This window comes from Dromaius novaehollandiae, chromosome 4 (assembly GCF_036370855.1).
Source record: "Dromaius novaehollandiae isolate bDroNov1 chromosome 4, bDroNov1.hap1, whole genome shotgun sequence".
NCBI lineage: Eukaryota > Metazoa > Chordata > Aves > Casuariiformes > Dromaiidae > Dromaius > Dromaius novaehollandiae.
Genome location: NC_088101.1, coordinates 5388890 through 5407876, shown reverse-complemented (window position 1 = coordinate 5407876; position 18987 = coordinate 5388890). Strand labels below are relative to the sequence as shown.

Sequence of the window (18987 nt, the reverse complement as noted above, 5' to 3'; positions counted from 1 at the left end):
TTTTGGTTTATATCTTTTTGTCCCTTGGCTTAAAGTGATCCCTGGGGGCTGTTTGCACTTTACTGTTTCTAGTTGAAGAGCTGCACCATAACCAGCTAGGGGAGGCCAAAATGTAGTGCCCCAAAGGTTTTGCATAGATGTAGGCTGCTAAGCCTCTGGGAAAGAAACAAGGAGCTGGTTATAATGAGGCCGGAGGAGGTATCTCAGAAGTAATTATGTGCTTAAAAGCACAATCTAACAAATTTGAGCAGGAGGAAGCTCCCCCGTAAACACGCTTGTAAGACCAGGATCTTGAATCGCTTGATATGAAAGCAGAGACTATATTCCCGTTGCTTGTTGACGCCAAGGTGCAAGCAGCATGCGTGGAAACCCTGGCAGCGGGCAGTTCCTCCCTGCTACGTGTGGACGCCCAAGTGCAAACTTCCAGTCCCGAACTGCGGAAGATGCCTCCCGCGCTCTCACTAGCAGTGGCTCAGGTGCAAACCTCAGCACTCACAGTCACAGAAGAGGAAGGTGATATTCCTTCATACGTGGAGGCTGACGTACAGACATCCAAGCTGACGACATCAGAAGCAGAGGATATTCTTCCTTCTCCGTCACACAGTGAGGCTTGTTTGGGCTCCTCCTGCCCGGAAACACCAGAGGCACAGGACACAGCAGCCCCCACAAAAATCATGTCCGCGCCTCCAGAGCTAACAGATGCCGAGACACAAACTTCTTATGCTGAAATACCCCTGAGGAAGAAATGGCGCTTCTCACAATTACGGGTTGAGGCCCAGGTACAAACCTCCAGACTGGATTTTCCAGGAGCAGTGGAGGTGCTTCCATATGCCTCCCAGACAGAGGTGCAGAAACAGTCTTCCATGCCTGAATTACAGCAGAGTGAGGTGCTTCTCTCCGCGTGCCAGATGGAGCCTCAATGTGTCTCAGCAGAGGAAAAGCTGTCTGCGCCTTCGGTGCACGCTGAAATACGAGAAAAGGAGGCGTCACAGGCAACGTTGGCAAGGAAGCCATCTCTGGCCACCCATGCCGAGGTTGAGGTGCAAACATCACTTATTGCTATACCTCTGGGGAATAAATGGCGGGCATTCCGTTTAGGTACCGATGCCCAGGTACAAACTTCGTACCTGCAACTGCCAGTGTCAAACAGCAAAACTTTACCCCTGCAAGATACCCAGGCAGCTTAGGGCCTTGAGCATGCTGCACGCAAGAAGTAAGTAGAAAAAGTTATTTCTGCTATTGTTTCCCCCTGAAAGAGCTGAGCTTTGCTTCTCTCTCTTTTTTTTTTTTTTTTTTTGACCAGAAAGCTAGCAGGAAGATAAGGCTTATGTAGAATTGGTGGATTCAGTCAAAATTTAGCAGGAAACTCAATTTAGCATTAATTCCCCAATGGGGCTTATATATGAATAAATCACTGCTTATGCATACTTTGCAACAGAAGAATAAATTAGTGCTTGGCATTGGGAGCGGAGGGAGCTTGCTCCCCAGTTCTGCGCTCCCAGCCACTCAGGGGGAGCCCTGTCCCAAGACAGCCTAGTCCTTGCCGACTCCTCCAGGGCTGATTCAATGGCCAGGCCCAGCAGCAAACTAACCTGCTAAAATAAGCAGTTGGTGAGCCTAACTGGTGTGGCAAAAGGCCTGCTCTTGGGAAGGGACACAAACCTTGCCCTGCAGCCTTTCTCATTTTGACTTTTTGTTTCCCTTGCAGAGTGGTAAAAGCCCCCATGTGAACTACCCCACTGCCTGTGTCAAAGTGTCCCCGCAGCATCAGAAGAGCAGTAAAAAGAATCCATAAGATCTTAAACTAAATCAATAAAAACAACTGAAATATCATAAATGGAAGCTATGGTATTTTTGTCCTAGAGTCAGAGGGCAGAAAGCTGAGATATCAAGACATAAATTTGCTAAGTGGGGTTATGATAGGGATGGCTCATTAACCTGTGCTGGCATTTCTCTATCACCCTTGGGGATAATGAGGAAGTAGATGTTTAACAAGACACCAGTACACGTGCCTCTGCAAACATTTCTCCTTCCACTGCCACTTCTGTCTGTACTTGGGGATGAACCAGCCTTTAAATTATACACTCCAGGTTTTGCTATCCAGACAGTTTCCCCAACAAAAATGATAGTCTTTTACGATTCAGAGTTTCATGTTAACCTTCAGTCCAGAAGTGGCTTTCTTGAAATAACTGAAAAGAAAACTGCAGAGCTGCTTGGCATGCCTTGGGGCAAAAGCCTCCGTTTCCTACCCGGGCACTGAACTTTTGAGGTGCTGGTTGTCACTGGAGTATTATGGAAATAATATAGAGGTGTCATGAACATTGTAGCCCCCATTCAGCGAAATGGTGAAGATATCGACATGTGGCAAACACTAGTCTGTATTCCTTAACTTTTGCATAACTAGCCTTACCCTCAAAGAACCTGTAATCATTAAAGTTAGAGGTTGTATCCATCTCTGTAGCAATTCTTAGTAATGCTAGACATGTGAAATGCAGCCAGTTAACATCACCTGCAGTGCACAGCCCTGCTTTTCTCATTTGTTGGCTTTTGCCCCTTAATCCTCTCAAAATGTTTATCTTCTTTTTGCATTAAGAGTAACCTGAGTACCATCTTTATAAACTAGCCATAGAGATAAGTAGAATATAAGCCTCCCATTCCACTAGTTCCATTTTCTACAGAGTAATTAGGTAATGATGGATTAGAAACAAAACCCTAAGAAATTCAGAGGAACCAGCAACTCTAAATCTCCCCAGGCTTGCCCTTGCAGGGAAACATCATGAGCTGTACCAATGCAATCCTATAGCAAAGCTCCCACCCGCCCTAGCCAATGTGACATGGCCTTTTGATACTTGTCAAAGAGCTTTCCTTAAGTTTCCTATCGAACTTTCCCAAGTAAGCTCAACTGACCTGAAAAAATGATATGAAACTAAATGCAAAGGTCTGTGGAGAGATCATACAGGAACTCATAGCAGTAAGGCTTCATTGCTGTTGATATACTGGGGATATAATTGCCCCAAATTCTGAAAGTTTAGAAAGAGCCAAGTTGAATATTATGAGCAGAATTTGAAAAACATGGAGGCCTATCTATAGGTTCCTGCATCTCTACATCCTTAAAACCATGTCTTGATTTCCAGAATCGAGGGCCATACCCAGCATTTACCAGCAAGGTCAATATATGGACTTTGGAAAAACTCTGAGCTTGCACCACAAGATTGTCTTGGTTTCTGTGGATAGTTTGTAAGCAAGTCTATTATTTAACATCCGGGTTTTTAAAGGTCCTGTTTTCCTAGCTAGGATTCTAACAGGAGTGAAAGAAATGTTTTTAACCACTTAGCAGTCAGGCACTATATTCCTGAGTGGTAGCCACTGGATGCAAAGTCCTTCTGAGAATATGGCTCTGTAATAACGTTATAATATTCCCTAGCACAGGAAAGATAATCTCAACTATTAAATTACTGGAGCATAACAAAGCAAGGAATAATCCCCGAATACACTCCCCATTGCGCTCAGCCCATATTGTATTACTTCCTGCCCAATGAAAAGCCCTATTCAGGGTGGAGCTTATTTAAGCACCTTCTGCCTGGTGCTGAACCTCGCCAGAGCCACCAAGGTGCATTAGGTGAGCAGCAACGGACAGGAGCAACCCGGCATAGCAAATTGCACCTTACTATCCAGAGAATGACACTTTCACACCCTGGAAGGCTCCATTAGGTAAGAGCTTTTTTCTGTGTGACATTTGTCCCCTATAATGTGTTGAGTTGATTGCACCATTTTGTGTGTGGGTTTTAGAGCGGTCTCATTTTGATTCCTGGTGGTTATGACCTCCTGAGCTGGTTATTTCAGGACATAGTGACTTACATTCAAGCAGCGAATTTCCAGACGAGAGCCATCCCAGAAGACGGGGTGTACTACAACAAAAATCACTCAGGGGAGGCTGGGGAGTCAGGGCACAGGTCAGCTTGCCTGCAGAGAGACATCAAATGCCATTTGTGGCTGAGACACCCTGGTGGGGCTGGCAGATCCCCTCCAGGACATGCAGGAAGCCCTGTGCCCCCTCAGGTAGCCCCTAGGGGCTGGCTGGGCCCCACATGTGTGTTTGGACACCTGAACCCAGCCTACAACCCCCCAAAGTTGGTGCTGATGCACTCCAGACAGTAGCAACAGGCTCCCCATGTTCAGCTGGGCAGGAGCAGGTGGAAACCACCTTTCACATATCAGAGCAAAGTACATATTACTGTTATTGTTATATATTGGCTTTATTATCACTGAGATGAAAGACGTGCTTCTCTCTCTCAGCATGGAAAACATGAACACTTCTAAGAAAATCTGACCCTGAAAAAGTATGGCATTTCCGAGTCTGTGTGCTAGCGTCAGGCACTTAAATGTACCCTGTGGCCTCTCCTTCTCTCGCCTATCTGGCACTGCTAGTCAATGGAGCAAGGCAGGTGAATTATTTAGGTACCATAGCTCACATTTAGGGGGCTCTAACTTGCTGCTTCTACCTTGGTGAAGATGCACCAACTTGAATCAATGCTGAAGCCTGGACAGGGGGCAGTTCTCAGCTGGGGCTGCAGCACAACTGCTGGTAACTCACGTTATTTGCCAACAGCATGTGCTGGCAGATCTGCACAGCTACATAAGGATGGAGGAGGCTTAATGATACCTGTGGTATTGTTTGCCACCGCTAGTCCTGTCACAGGGGTCCCTTCTTGCACCAAGGCCTTCCATCAAGTGTCCTTTTCTGTCTTTTCAGTCCAGAGACTGAAGGTGTTCCAGGTCTGTTACTCTGCCGTGGCTCTAAAAGGTCTCACTCGGGTGGCAGTGAAGACCTGCCTTTGCTGAGAGTGCTTGTAAAGCACCATCACATGCGACGCGGAGACTGAGTGCTCCTGGCTGGAAGATAAAGCTCCGAGGCTATCTAACCCTTAACGCTGCCATGGCCGCAAAAGCTTCCGGCTCAAAGAAATACCTCCAGCTGCTAGCTTTTCTGGTGGCTTTTGTAGGGATGGCCTTCTGTGGGAATGTGTTGGTCTGGCCCACAGAAGCCAGCCACTGGCTAAACATCAAGATAGTTACACAGGAGCTAATCCGTCGTGGGCATAGCGTCACCATCCTGGTCTCGAATGCTTCGCTCTTCATTAAACCCAGGGCTGAGGCTGTGGAGAAGTTTGAGGTCTATGCTGTGCCCTTCAAGAAAGACACAGTTGAGAACCACATTGAGGACATAGTAGCGCTGTGGCTGAACAACAGACCAACCACTTTGACTTTCTGGCAGTTTTATAAGGAGCTGGGAAAATTGTCCAAAAACTGGAACCAGCTAAACAGGCAAATGTGTGATGCGGTGCTCACCAACCGAGAGCTGATGGCCCGGCTTCAGGGGGCCGGCTATGACCTGCTGCTGTCAGACCCAGTGACCCTCTGTGGGGACCTCGTGGCTCTCAAGCTGGCAGTCCCCTTTGTGTACTCGCTGCGCTTCACCCCAGCCTCAACTGTGGAGAGGCACTGTGGCAAGATCCTGGCCCCACCGTCCTATGTGCCCGCCGCCCTCTCCGAGCTCACTGACCGCATGTCCTTTGGTGAAAGAATAAAAAACATAGTGTCTTATCACTTGCAAGACTACGTTTTCCAGAGCTACTGGGGAGAATGGGATACATACTACAGCAAGGTCCTAGGTAAGCCTTCTGCTATTTCAGTTTCTCATTATACAGCCTCCCACGACATGACTTGCAGCCCTAGGAGCCACAGGAAGGGCAGGGTGGCAAAGTCAAGGGCTCAAAAATGAGATGGGACTAACATGATACCTGAGAGGTCTGTAAACATGTGGCCAGCAAGTAGAAGATTTTCATTATTTCTCTCAGTGAAAAAGGGAGTGAGCAGCTGGTGACAGAGCCAGGCAGCCCATGTCAAACCAAAACGGGACCTTATAGCATGAAATAGCAGGCTACAATTGTAGGCCAGAGGTATTACGGTGACCAAAAGAATATATGCACTTTCAAAGGAAGGAGAGCACTTCACTGGGGACCCTGCTTCAGCCTAGCAGGGCAATTGTTATAGTCGTAAGCCACTAGCCACCAAGCTACCCATGTCAGGAACATCTCCATGAATCACACTCACACCCCAGGCAGGGCGCTGAGCTGGGTTAAGACAGAGATCAGTGGACAGCCCAGTCGTTGGGTTTTTGGCATTCTCCATATATTTCTCATAGTTCTGGTGGGAAGGTTTAGATAACTGCCACACTGTACAGGGCTCTCAGCAAAGAGAGCTCGCTGTATATACTTCCCTCTGCAGGAACTGCTTGCAGAGAAAGCAGCAGGAACAGACCCCTTTTCCAGTCCAGACCACCATAAAGAGGTTGGCTGGTGAATTAGAAACCAACCTTGGCACTCTCAGCAGCAATACTGAAATCCATTGCCGCTTTGTAATAGAGACCACACTTATATCACTGGTCATTTAAAGCCAGTCTTCTCTGCATAAAACAAGTTGTACTTCTACATACTCTCCACCCACAAGCAAACAGTGCAAAGAGCAAGTCTTCACGCTCAAGCCTTTGTTCTGTTTTCAGCAAATACACAGAAATATAGGTTTACCTAAGTATTATTGACATGTGGCCAATGAGCTGTTTTAACTGAGCTTGCGCCGACACCGTGAAACAGAGCACTTGCAAGTCTCATGGGGTTCAATTCCCTGTGAGCACCTGCACGCCGCAGGACTTGACAAACACACCAATCTACAGTCACATCCACAGCAGAGCGGGTGTCTCAGCTTGGCTCCTGACAACTGGGCCTATACCACCACCTGTGCTTTCATCTGGGGGGAATCAGGAAAGGACACTCTGGACACTACTGAAGCAGCAGCAAAAGCCCTGCAGGACAGCCTGCTTCGGCAAACAATGAGCAACAGAGCTGGGCAGCAGCCCAGCAATGATTTTTTTGGCACAGTGAGGAGGTCTTACATTGTTTCTTAATTACAGATCAGAAATGTGCAAGAATAAAACCATTCAGCAGATTTTCTGGTTCCACTTATGGTGCATTATTGGCACCTAGTGGCATGCAGGACAGCTTGCTGTCTGAACAGCAAAGAGGATGAAAAATTCACCTCGTCTTACAAAAAATAACACAGAGAGGCTGTGGTTAGAAAATTGCTCCACGCCTGTAGGTAGGCATGAGCCCTGAGGTGGGCAGGAGGGGACAGGCTGAGCCTGGCCAGCAGGTTACAGGACAGGAGAGCCTGCCCATAGGGCCCATGGCTCTCCCCACTGCCTGAGAGGAAGCACCACCTTCAGTTTAACCAAGCCATTTGCCATCAGATGTCACCTCTCCAGGGAAAACATTATCCAGGACGGGATTTTGCACTAGCTGCCTTGGCTCTTTGCTCACCAGGGCAAGGATGTGTCAGCGGAGACCAGCCTGGCCTGGCCTGGCCTGCCTTGTTGCTCACAGCAAAGGAGGGCCACGGATGCATAGCTGCACAAGGCATGCCATGGCTGGGAAGGAGGTGGTGGTGCTGTGGCTGCTGGTGGTGTTGGGCTGTGGGTCTGGCGGGAAGGTGTTGGTCTGGCCTGCCGACAACAGCCACTGGTTCAACATGGACTACATCCTCCAGCAGCTCATGGCCCAGGGCAATGAGGTGACCATGCTGTTGCCTTCATGCTTCCTCATCCTTGATCCCAGCCAGCCCTCGCCTTTCCAGTTCAAGGTGGTCAAGGTGCCGATCACCAAAAAGAAGATGGCCGCCTTGCTGGAAGAAGCTTTCTATTTTTGGCTTTATGAGCAGAACAAGCTGCCCATCTGGGAAGCGTTTTATAAGATGGATCAGCTGATGATTAAGCTGAGTTCCACAAACAAAATCATTTGCAATGAAGTCCTGATGAATGAGACACTGCTGGAGAGGCTGACAGCATCTGCCTTCGACGTCCTTCTGTCGGACTCCCTGGCGCCGGGGGGAGAGCTGTTTGCAGAGAAGCCGGGCATCCCCTTCGTGTACACCTTCCACTTCTCCATCGGCAACACAGTGGAACGGCTCTGTGGTGGGCTCCCAGCCCCTCCTTCCTATGTACCAGCCATCCTAAGCCATCTGACTGATAGGTTGTCCTTCATAGAGAGGCTACAAAACATCATCTTCTATGCTGCTATGGATATTCTGTATCATCACACTTTCTGGGGAGAATGGGATCAATACTACAGCGATGTTTTAGGTAAGGCCGCTCTTACTTTCAGATATTGCATCTGCCATACACATAAGACTATGTACCCAGAGCTTGGTGGTTAGGGTACAAGTTGAGAGCAAAGCAATCCTGAACCGTTTTTCCTCCTCCAAAATCTCTTTGTCATGCTGAGCAAGCCAAATAAGTACAAACCTTGCCTGTCTCCAGCTACACTAACACAGCTAATGCCCTACAGACACTTTCAGGCTAGGTAAAACAGTGCCAGTGCCACTTAAAAGAAAACATAGCAGTCATATGCATACATGAGGCATGGCTGACACCAAAACAATAAAATATTACCACAATCCCACCAAACACAAAGCTTTTGGTCTTTTAAAGATGCAGATAAAAGGCTTATGGAGTGGAGGTGGCTCAGCCTTTTTTTTAAGGGTTTTATGGAGATGGTAGATGTTTGGTTTAGTTATTAGGAGGGTTTTTTGTTAACGGCAATTATAGGTCTACTACAGAGGTTTTGTTTTAGGGAGTTGTTACTACTGCTAGGAGGAAGCAGGGCCAGCATGCCCTTCAAGGGTTAACTTCTGTGAGGATAAAGGTAGCAGTACTTCCATATGATGTCTTCTAAATTGGCAGAAAGCCCTGCTAGACAAGCACCTAACTGTATTTACATGTGCTGCTTATTGTGCTTGGCAGAGGTGAGAAAGCACTGCGCTGGCAGAAGCATGGTTTGTTGATTTTATGCAGCATCGGCTGCAGGGCTGCTGAGATCGTGGGCTGCGCTGGCAAACCTCTGAGCCTGCAGTAGAAATGTCAGCCTGCATTTTATGCTGCAGCTGCTCTGAGACTGAGCCCTTCCACTGATGCTCCTGAGGCAGAGAAGGGAAACGAGAGTTTATTATCCGTCCTACCGTGGCATTAAATTCTCCATCTCTGTGTCAAAGAGTTCAGAGGGCGACTGGAACAGGAAAGCCCCATGTGCATTTGGACAGGTGATTTTTTCCCCCTGTTGCACTGCCATAGCATCTTGCTAAAAGCAAGTGCTTTCTGAATTACCTTTTCCTCTTGGTTTTGAAGTCTCAGGGAGAAAGCTGAACTGCTGTGCTCCTGGAGGCTTGCTTCTTGAACAGGGGGCTCTGTTCCCAGCTGCATGGGTAAGATCTGAGTGGCGATGCCCAGCTTCTGGCTAGCTTTCCTCTTAGCAGTAAGATGCGGGCTCTGGCAGTGAAGCTGCATGTACAAAGCCTGCCTTGTTAGCTGTGTTAGCCTGGCTGCCCTCCTGACTGTATCCAGTGATGAAGGAGTCGAAGGAAGGGCCAAGCTGTCCCATGAAAACGAGGCAATGTCCCAGGACCCTGCCTTGCATGTGTGCATCTCCTCTTCCTCCTTGGAAGAGCAAACCCTGTGGTAGTACCAGGTGGCCCAGAGCCCACCGTGCTCCTCATCTCCTCCTGCTTCTTTCCCGGGAAGGCTTGATGCTGGTGTGACCTCTACCAGGACTGTGCCCTTCCAGCCATGGGCAGTGTTGCGTGTCCATGACATCTGGTTACAGAGAGGATATTGTGTGCTAGCTGTCAATCACTGCAGGACATTTCGTTGACGCTTACCAAATGAGGAGATAAAGACTGTTACTGGCTTTACAGGGAACTTGGTTTTTACAGGGCAAAGGAGCAAACCTAGGATGTAGTCAAATGATAGGACTGGGCTAATCACACAGCTGGCAAAAAGGGCCCATCAGCTCCTCATGTGCCTTCCCCAGCCTGAGTTCCTGCTTGGCATGGGAACACATAGCTTCAACTTGAAGACATGTTATCAGGGCAACCAGCTCTTCGCAGAGCTCAGAAGTGCTTCTGGTCCTCACATGCTGGAAGGTGCACTTGGCGGAGAGCAGAAATTGAAACTGCCTTAATTTCCAGAGGTTAGCTGTGGCTCTGGAGGAGGCTCCAGAACAGGATTTGCTGCTTGCCCAGCCTTCCTGTGAGTGGTGCTTTTAGTCCTGACATGCCCTCTTTCCAAGGTTGACAGCAAGTGGATCTCATTTTTATTGGCTGGCCCTAGAGGTATTTACAAGCCAGAACAGTGCGACTGCTTCCAGCTCAGTCAGACCAGAGTTGTAAACGGTCAGCCAGGATGATGGGGCAAAGGTTTCTCTGGCTGCTCTGGGCCTACACGTACTGCTGGAGTCCTGGCTTTTGTGGAAAGGTGGTGGTCTGGCCCACTGACGCAAGTCACTGGATCAACTTGAAAGTGCTGCTGGAAGAGCTCATTCTCCGGGGTCATGAGGTGACTGTGCTGGTGCCCTCCACCAATCTGCTCATCGACTACCAAGACACCTCCTCCCCCTTTACTTTTGAGGTCCTGCAAGTGCCTTTTACCCAGGAAACCCTGGATGCCATCATGGAGGATTTCCTCAATACATGGTTGAATGAGCACACCAAGCTGTCCTTCTGGGAGGTCTTGTGGAAGGTGAGAAAGGACCTGGAGGTCTTTTCCGACATATCGAGGATGACCTGTGACACCTTGGTGCTGAACCCACAGCTGATGGCAAAGCTGCAGCAGGCCAAGTTTGACATTCTGATTGCCGACCCTCTCGCTATAGGGGGTGAGCTTGTAGCAGAAATCCTGGCAATCCCTTTTGTCTACAGCTTCCGCTTCTCTGTGGGGAACATGGCAGAGCGGCTGTGCGGGGGGCTGCCGTCCCCACCTTCTTATGTGCCTGCCAGCATGGGGAGGCTGACGGACCGGATGCACTTCATGGAAAGACTGCAGAACTTCCTCTTCTACCTTTACAGTGACTATTTTTACTTGGACCATTGGCGAGACAAGTGGGATGAGTACTACAGTGATATTTTAGGTAAGGCAGCTGTTGCGTGGTTTCTTCTTTTGCGTAGGCTGTGCCTTTTGAATGTTTTGGGAACCCAGCCAGTTCTGGTTCTGTATTTGAAGGTTTAATGAAAGCCAAACTTGAGTTCTGGATCTAGTCCTTATTCAGAACCGTTGCATTCATTTGTTGTCAAGCAGGTACCTGAATTCTTTTTTTTTTTTTGGCAACATTTTAAGCAGAGTCCTATTTCCACGCCAAATCTAAAAATTCATTTTAGCAGCCTTTGCACCTGTGTTCTGAATTGTGGGCAGCAGAGGTGTTAATACTGCTGTTTCCATCACATGGAGGTTGTGCCTTCCCTTTTATGGCTGGTCTAGTCTCTCAGACACCAGTGCAGTTTTCCTCTGGTTCCTCTTCAGAGTCTCTAGCTTCTAGTTCGAATTTTTGTCAGTGATGCTACTGCAGGTGTGCTCTTCCAGTGAGCTGGATGCCCATTTTAGTGCCTCTAGAGGAGTTTTAGGCAAGTTGTTGTCTCCTAATTTCTAAGACAGGCACTTCTATAATTGACAGGGGAGCAGATAAAGGCTGGAGGGCAAATTCATTCCATAGATACCTCAGTGGAAATAGTGTAGGGATAATTCAGTTCCCATATTGCCAGATGAGCTGACTGGGAACACTGGCTGCCTTTGGACAACTGAAAAGCACAAAATGCACCCTTCATGTGTTGCATCAGAAGGTACCATCTTGGGTCCCTGTTTGGTACAGGATGCTAAGCAGGAGTTTTTTGTCTTCTCCAAGAATAAATGCTAAGAATCGTCACCTTTCCCTTTCCTGTATCATCCACAGTTTGAAGTACAGAGATTCCTTAAAGTATATGCCTGAATTTTTTGTTTTAACCTAGTACAGCTCAGGCCTGATTCCAAGTCTATTAGAAAGAGGCCTTTCTTTTAGTTCAACAGACTTTGAATCTTGTACAGACTTATCAGCATTTAGGCAGATAACAAACGAATTGCAAACACAAGTGAGTCTGTTGCTCTCCAATCTCTTCCTGAATTTTCAAGAACTCTTCCCTGTCCCTTCCAAACCAGTCCCCTTTTCCTGTATTGAATTTTTCTACTGCACAAGACTTGATTCCTTTACAACATGGTTTACAGACCAACAGCTTTATGTGACTGACTGTTACACAAGCTTTACTTAAATTATAAGTAATTTTCACTCTAGAAACTTTATAACTGAACAATCACCCTCTACGTTTTTCAAAAAAGATTCCTAGCGTAATCTGTAATGCTGATCAGGTAGTATCCAAAGATGTCCTAATTTTTCTCTTGCTGCTTATGTTGCTTGATTACTGTTTGCTTTCGACTGGCTTTGGACAATCATTAACACTTCTAACCTTTTTATTCGCTTGTTCCACACAGTGGGACAATCCTGCAGAGACAACATTCAAAGTGTACCTGAGAACACATGTTTTTCCAAATGTAAGCTATAGAACAGTTTTCCCCATTTGATTCTTTTTCCTCTAGATGGATTTCTAGAAACATTGGATTTTGCATAAAATTATGTTCACAGAACCAATGGTTTTGGCCAAATTTTCTCAAGATGTGTCAGCAGGAGCTTTGTGCTAGTCTCCAAGAGAACCAGGGCTGGCTGTACTTTCCTTGTATTGCAGTTCGAGCAGCCACTGACAGCATTTGAAAAAATGTAGGAGAGCTTCACCAAAACTTTCCTCCTCCCTGCTGGCTGATCAACACTTTGTGATTCACTTCTTTCTATTTGGCCCTAAATTTTCTATGATTACTGTGTTGCCCAAAGTGCGTTTTTACTGCAAGCACAGGTAATGAAATCTTTCAACAGTACAAGAACTACACTCTTACCACAGGAACTAAATGCTTCCCACATACTCAGGTGCTGCTCTAAATCCATCCTGAAGGTTTTACATTGTTTTAAAGATGCTATTGCCTCATGTGTGGCAATCTGCCAAGGCCAAACAGGAGCCGGGGCTAGGAATTGGTTTGGATCTGTCCACTTTTGCATTTCGTGCTTGACTTGATAGATCACACTAACAGGGAGTGCCAGGAGACAAAGGTAAGGTTTATACTTTGCAATCTACAGCAAACAAGACTCCTCCCAAGCGTGTTGTAAACACTTTGTTCTTTGCCTGCAGGAAGGCCCACGACCCTGTGTGAGACAATGGGGAAAGCAGAGATGTGGTTAATAAGAACATACTGGGATTTTGAATTCCCGCGCCCTTTCTTGCCTAACTTTGAGTTTGTTGGAGGACTCCACTGCCAGCCTGCAAAGCCATTACCAAAGGTATCCTGACTTTGTTCTGCTACTGATATATATATCCAGCAGAACAAGAGCTGTTTCTCTCCCTTACTGGCAAGCAATGTCCCGAGAAGGCTCATGCTTAAGGAAGATGCTCTGCTGCAGGTGGGGAGCACAGAGCTATTCAGCAACCTGCCCAGACTTGTACAAGCTGAGGGTTGGGTTAACAGCCTGTGCTGTGAAAAGGCAATAGCAGAGGTCAGCAGAGTGAATCTGGTGCTCATTTGAGGAAAAACATGAGCTATCTCAGAGTGCTGAAATATAAGATTTAGTTCCAGGACATAGAATTGCAATCCATGAAAACACTGAAATACATTAGGCAAAAAGGTACTCACAAGCTGAATTCATTAGATAAAATGGAGCAAAGACTTGCAGAAAGACACTAGTGCTAAACACTTCTATTGGAGCTTAGTGTAGGACACCTTAAAGGGGGTAAAATACTCAGCATCTGTAGCCTATGCTCTGCTGTGATTGGCTACATTCAGGTGGGATTTGAAACTCCTAGAAACTGATGATAACATGACAAGCTCTGGTCTAGATTACCACCCTCTCCATGTCCTGGCATGGTAGGAACCTTAGAGGAAGTAGGATATTTCTGGTGCAAGCTGTCTACTGATAAAACTTGTAGCTCACTCTTCTTCCTTTTCCTTTGTACCAGAGGCTGGGGTGGGGGAAATGGATAGCCATTGCCTTTTGGATGCTATTGCTCCATTTCACATGACACTAGCTAAAAGAAGGAATAGGAAGATCGTTTGGTCTGACCTGTATACAACCTTTTTAGAGACACGTGCCGCATTGCTGGGAATACAAAATTGACTAACTAACAAAGTCACAGCAGTGACTTGACAACTATCTAGTCAGGATGCTGCGAAACCTGTTGTCAGCACTGTCTTTGCACAGAGCCGTGAAATGCAAAGTTCTTGTTCCAGCAAAATCTAGACCCTTAACAATGTACGATGATAGAGAGGGCGTTGCAGTGTACGACCTTCTCACTCCAGTCACCATGATCCATTCCTGCTGCTCACATTCTGAAAGAAATGTGTCCTGAAATTATTCAACTTGCTTCTAAAGATACAAGGCTTCCATCTTAATGCTCATCTCAATGCTCCTCCTGCTCTCTCCTGTGAAGAAACTGTTTTATATAGGGCCAGGTATATCTTTATAACAGCCTGCTCTCACTGGAGGTACTCATACATCTTCTTCCTGATAAACTAAATAGATCATGCTCTGTTTACGTAAAGTCTGTGTAATCTACACTGAATATTTACGCTTAGCATGCTTTCTGCCTCTCCTAGGAAATGGAAGAATTTGTTCAGAGTTCAGGAGAACATGGCATCGTGGTGTTTTCTCTTGGATCGATGGTTTATAACCTAAGTGATGAAAAAAGTAATATAATTGCGGGTGCCCTCAGCCAGCTTCCGCAAAAGGTGAATTTCTTCTCAGTCTAAAACATAACCTGTCTCATTTTTTTGTCAGTTTGTTGCATTCAGCACACCCTTTACAGTTTGACAGGCCTGATTTTCATCTGCATCTCTGTTGGCTGTTTCATGTCCAGGAAGCTGAGCTTTGCAAAGAGGCAGACTGCTGAGTCACCTCACATAGCATTCTCCTCTTTCTGAACCAAAGCACATGGAGGTGTGTCCACAGGCCACAATATACATTGCTCAAAGTAGAAAGTACATGATAACCAACCAATAAGCTAAACTGGAGCAAAAGTTACCTGTTACCTGAATCATTGGGGAAAGGTTTATGCCTTTGAGATAAGGACCACACTAGGTAGAATAAGACAGAAGAGCATATAAAATGCATGTGTTTATCTTAACGTTCCTTTGTTCAAGGTTCTCTGGCGCTACAAAGGAAGAAAACCAGAAACTCTGGGCTCCAACACCAGGATTTATGACTGGATACCTCAAAATGATTTGCTTGGTGAGACTGATTTTATCTGAGTTGGGTTTAGTCCTTGGAAAAATGGTTTCCTTATTCTTCCACCAAAAACAGAGAATGGCTTATTCATGCAAATGAGCCACCTAACACTTGTGGCTACAATTAATTCTGTACATTAAGCAGCTGAGGTTTGCTCTTCTAGCCTTAATTTTCTAGTGCAAAGGCTACTTTTGACCTCAAGGTGACTAGCTTTACAAGAATCATGGAAGACAGAGACAGACTGCAAAGGGAGTAAGGAGAGATGGCTCAAGAAGGCAGCAACTTGATATTAGCTATAAAGAAGGGTCTTTAAAGCAAAAGCCCCTGTTTTACAGACTATGGAGGCCTTCACCTGGAAAGGCTAAGAACCACCTGTAAGCAAGGGTAAATGTCAAACTAGGTAGGCACTCTAGAGCTGGATTTGGCCTCTGCAGCTTATCTCCTGGGCTCATTCTTCAAAATACGTGACCTACAAAGGCTGTGGCAGGGGCAGTTGTGAACCTGCAGCTCAGAGATTTGAGACCATAGGAAAATCAGAATGGTTGCAAAAGATGACAGAATGACTGAAGTAATAAAAATGGGCTGGAGAAACACCCCAGCTCACTCATTGCATTCAGACATGAACATGGGGAAGCTAAGCAGTGTGCAAGCTCTGATCCCGATCCAGCAGTCAGGGCTGTTCCCTCCTCCAGCAGCATGTTTGCCCAGGTGGTTTGCAGTGCTCTCGTCCCAGCAAACATGGCCTGCAGCAGTTGCTGTTACATGCTTCTCTCCTTCCCTGTTCCAGGCCATCCTTTGACTAAGGCCTTCATTACTCATGGCGGGACCAATGGGATCTACGAAGCTATCTACCATGGGGTCCCTTTGGTCGGGCTTCCCATGTTTGCTGACCAGCATGACAACATCGCTCACATGAGGGCAAAGGGAGCTGCAGTTGAGCTGGATTTCGGCACACTGAAGACACAGGACTTAGTTGATGCAGTGAACACAGTCATTAACAATTCCACGTGAGTTTTGTTCCTGTCTAATAATAGGATCGGGTTATTAAAATCTTGGCTTGTTGATGTGAGAAGTTCTGCTGGGTCTTCTGGGAGCCCAAAGTACTGCCAAGCTGAAACTGGATGACTTTCAAATAAAACAGATGGTCTTTATATTAGGCATCTATTTTCCACACATCAGTATCTCTTAGAAAAGAAAGATCAGTTATTCCATTTTCTTGATACTGTATTTTTATGATCCGTTTGAGAAAGATAGGCCTGGGAAAGCCCACAGCAGCTCCTGAGATAGTTTTCTGCTTTCTCTCTTTCTTGTTCATGGCTATTATTGCCTTGGGAGGCTGCGCATGACAATGCTAGTCATCTATGATTTCTTTACCTGGAGTCACCACTATTCTATTTTCTTACCCTTGAGAGACCAATATCCTTAGGACAGTGACTACTGAAGCTACATTACACCAGAACGGTAAATGCTGCAAATGTTTGGGTTTTTTTGGTTGTTTAAAGCAATAACTGAAGTAATTTTCCTTTGCAAAAGACTTGCTTTCTCTATTACAGCTCATAATACAACTTCAGGCAAATAGGAGCAAATTGGGCTAGTTTCAAATACATTTAAATAACACTGATGAAAGACAAGATGTTCTGTCTTTTAACAGTTCCTCCACAGGACAGCCAGACGAGGAATGGGCTCTTTCAGGAACTAGCGACAAACCTCCTTGGTTTCTTCTTTTTTCCCCAGCTATAAGGAAAACGCTCTGAAGTTATCCAGGATTCATCATGACCAGCCAGTGAAGCCTCTGGACAGAGCTGTCTTCTGGATTGAATTTGTCATGCGTCACAAAGGAGCAAAGCACTTGAGACCAGCTTCTCACCATCTCACCTGGTACCAGTACCACTGCCTGGATGTTCTGGCTTTCTTGTTCACCTGTGCAGCCATTGCTGTCTTCATTCTTGTCAAATGCTGTTTATTCTGCTGCAAGAAATGTGGCAGAATCACAAAGAAGAAGAAAGAATAAGTGTGCTGTTCCCATCAGCACTCCTTGTAGGCTGTTTCAGCAAGGCATTTATGCACATTCCTCAGTGAATAGAATTATTAGGATATGCCTTACGCCAGACATACCTTTTAGAAGGGATGTGCTAAAAAGCAGGTCTTGCTTAGCCAGTCTGTTGCTTACAGTAAATTCCCTCTAGCCTAAATAATCCCTTGGAACTGCATCAGCTGATTACGCAGGGTTCCTAAATTGGTAATTGCTGCTCTGAATTATCAAATGAATTGTGGTATGCTTCAGAAATACAGTCTTCCTGGGTGTTCTGCTGTGGTCCCTGAATCCAGGACTAGTCTCCTAACTCTAACTCCTTCCTTCTCTGTATCATCCACACTTAATGATTCAGAAGCAAAATGTCTCTCCTGTCAGACTACCTCCTTCAAGGCTGGACAACAAAGCTAAGATCATAGGCTCCTAAAATGTGCTTACTGGAAAGGCTAGGGTCATGAGAAATTGGGCCTGTTGCTGGATGGTGAGGTCTGTATCACTGTTTTACAAAAGCACTGACACTGAGAACAGAGAGGAAACCAAAGTATATGTAAATGCTAACTGTTTCTCTTTCCTGTCCAATATGCTTGGAGTCCTGTTGCACAGACCATCACCCCATCTGCACCACTCCATAGGGGTGAGAAAACAACCTCTACCAGTCAGCAGCTGGCTCTTCTCTAAGCTCCAAATGCCTCTAAGCCATGTTAAACACTGCAGTGTATGCTTGACAAATGTAGAAAAACTCTACATGTAGAACTTGCAAGTGATATCAAGCACAGAAACAGTGCAATAGTCACCCATCTTCCCTGAAATGATGGAGGGGAAAAAACGGTGCTCTTCCCTCAGTTAGACTGCTATTAAATGCAATGCTTCTAAAATTGTTTAAGTAGCACTAACTGACAAAGCCTAGAAAATTGACACTAGTTCTGGCCTCCCGGTCTAGGTAAGGTCACTCCACTGTTGTGCCAGCTTACTGAAGAAAGCATATGCCCCAATTTTAATTTGGACCCTTGCTGTATTCAGGATGCTGAAATACATACGCCGTGCAAGTGCATTACACGTGTCTTAAGTAGCATAACAAAATTTGTTTTCAAACAAAGCAGCCTGGAAAAGCATGTTATCTTTGTTTACATAATAGAATTCCCTACATTATATTAACTTCTTCATTGACTTCTTTAATAGCTTCAGCTTCAGGTCTGGTCAAAAACCCTTCAAAGCATAAGTGATTTGTTTCCAAACTAAAGACTGGTTAGAACATGATAACTTTTGCTAGCAGTTCTCATGATAAATGAGAATCCAGGTTGTTCTGGTAAACTGTTCCTGTGGTCACACGGATATCCAGAAGCACGCAACAGTGAACAGACAGTACAACAAACAACATGACCTTCAGAGTCAAACCTTTCTGATCTGAGGCCTATCTGTTGGAAGAGATAGGTCTCCGCTAAGCTTTATGAAGAACAGAGTGCTATCAGCGGGGTTCTGCAAGCAGATCTGCTGATCCATAAGAACACAAAGATGTCAATTCTGCTTTCTAAAGGCCAGTGTTCTCCAATGTACTGAGAGACACAGGTCAGGGAATGCTAACGCAGGACATGGGAAATGGGACAGCTGGGAAAAGTGGGCAGGTAAGAGCTCTGCAGTCATTGAAGAGTGGCTTCCTTTCAATAACCTACTTCAGAGAAGTTTGGCTTAGCTAGTTTTGAATTATTAATAAATAAATAAATA

At 46.0% G+C, this 18987-nt stretch overlaps 1 protein-coding gene across 1 annotated transcript; it reads left to right on the top strand.

Annotated features, from left to right (window-relative positions):
• Window positions 1-3573: 3573 nt before the first annotated feature.
• LOC112988238 (UDP-glucuronosyltransferase 2A2-like) lies at window positions 3574-17540 on the top strand. The gene is made up of 8 exons (XM_026108586.2): window positions 3574-3711; window positions 4754-5665; window positions 10361-11012; window positions 13147-13295; window positions 14606-14737; window positions 15149-15236; window positions 16021-16240; window positions 16968-17540. The coding sequence occupies exons 2-8, from the start codon at window positions 4937-4939 to the stop codon at window positions 17242-17244; spliced, it is 2247 nt and encodes a 748-aa protein (XP_025964371.2). The 5' UTR covers window positions 3574-3711; window positions 4754-4936; the 3' UTR covers window positions 17245-17540.
• Window positions 17541-18987: the final 1447 nt, after the last annotated feature.

What these genes read in the sequence shown, in the direction of transcription:
- LOC112988238 (XM_026108586.2), top strand. Translation starts at nt 4,937, where the DNA reads ATGGCCGCAAAAGCTTCCGGCTCAAAGAAATACCTCCAGCTGCTAGCT. An exon ending in CTGCAAAGCCATTACCAAAG is followed by an intron (nt 13,296 to 14,605) that starts GTATCCTGACTT and finishes TGCCTCTCCTAG; the next exon opens with GAAATGGAAGAATTTGTTCA. An exon ending in TCAGCCAGCTTCCGCAAAAG is followed by an intron (nt 14,738 to 15,148) that starts GTGAATTTCTTC and finishes CCTTTGTTCAAG; the next exon opens with GTTCTCTGGCGCTACAAAGG.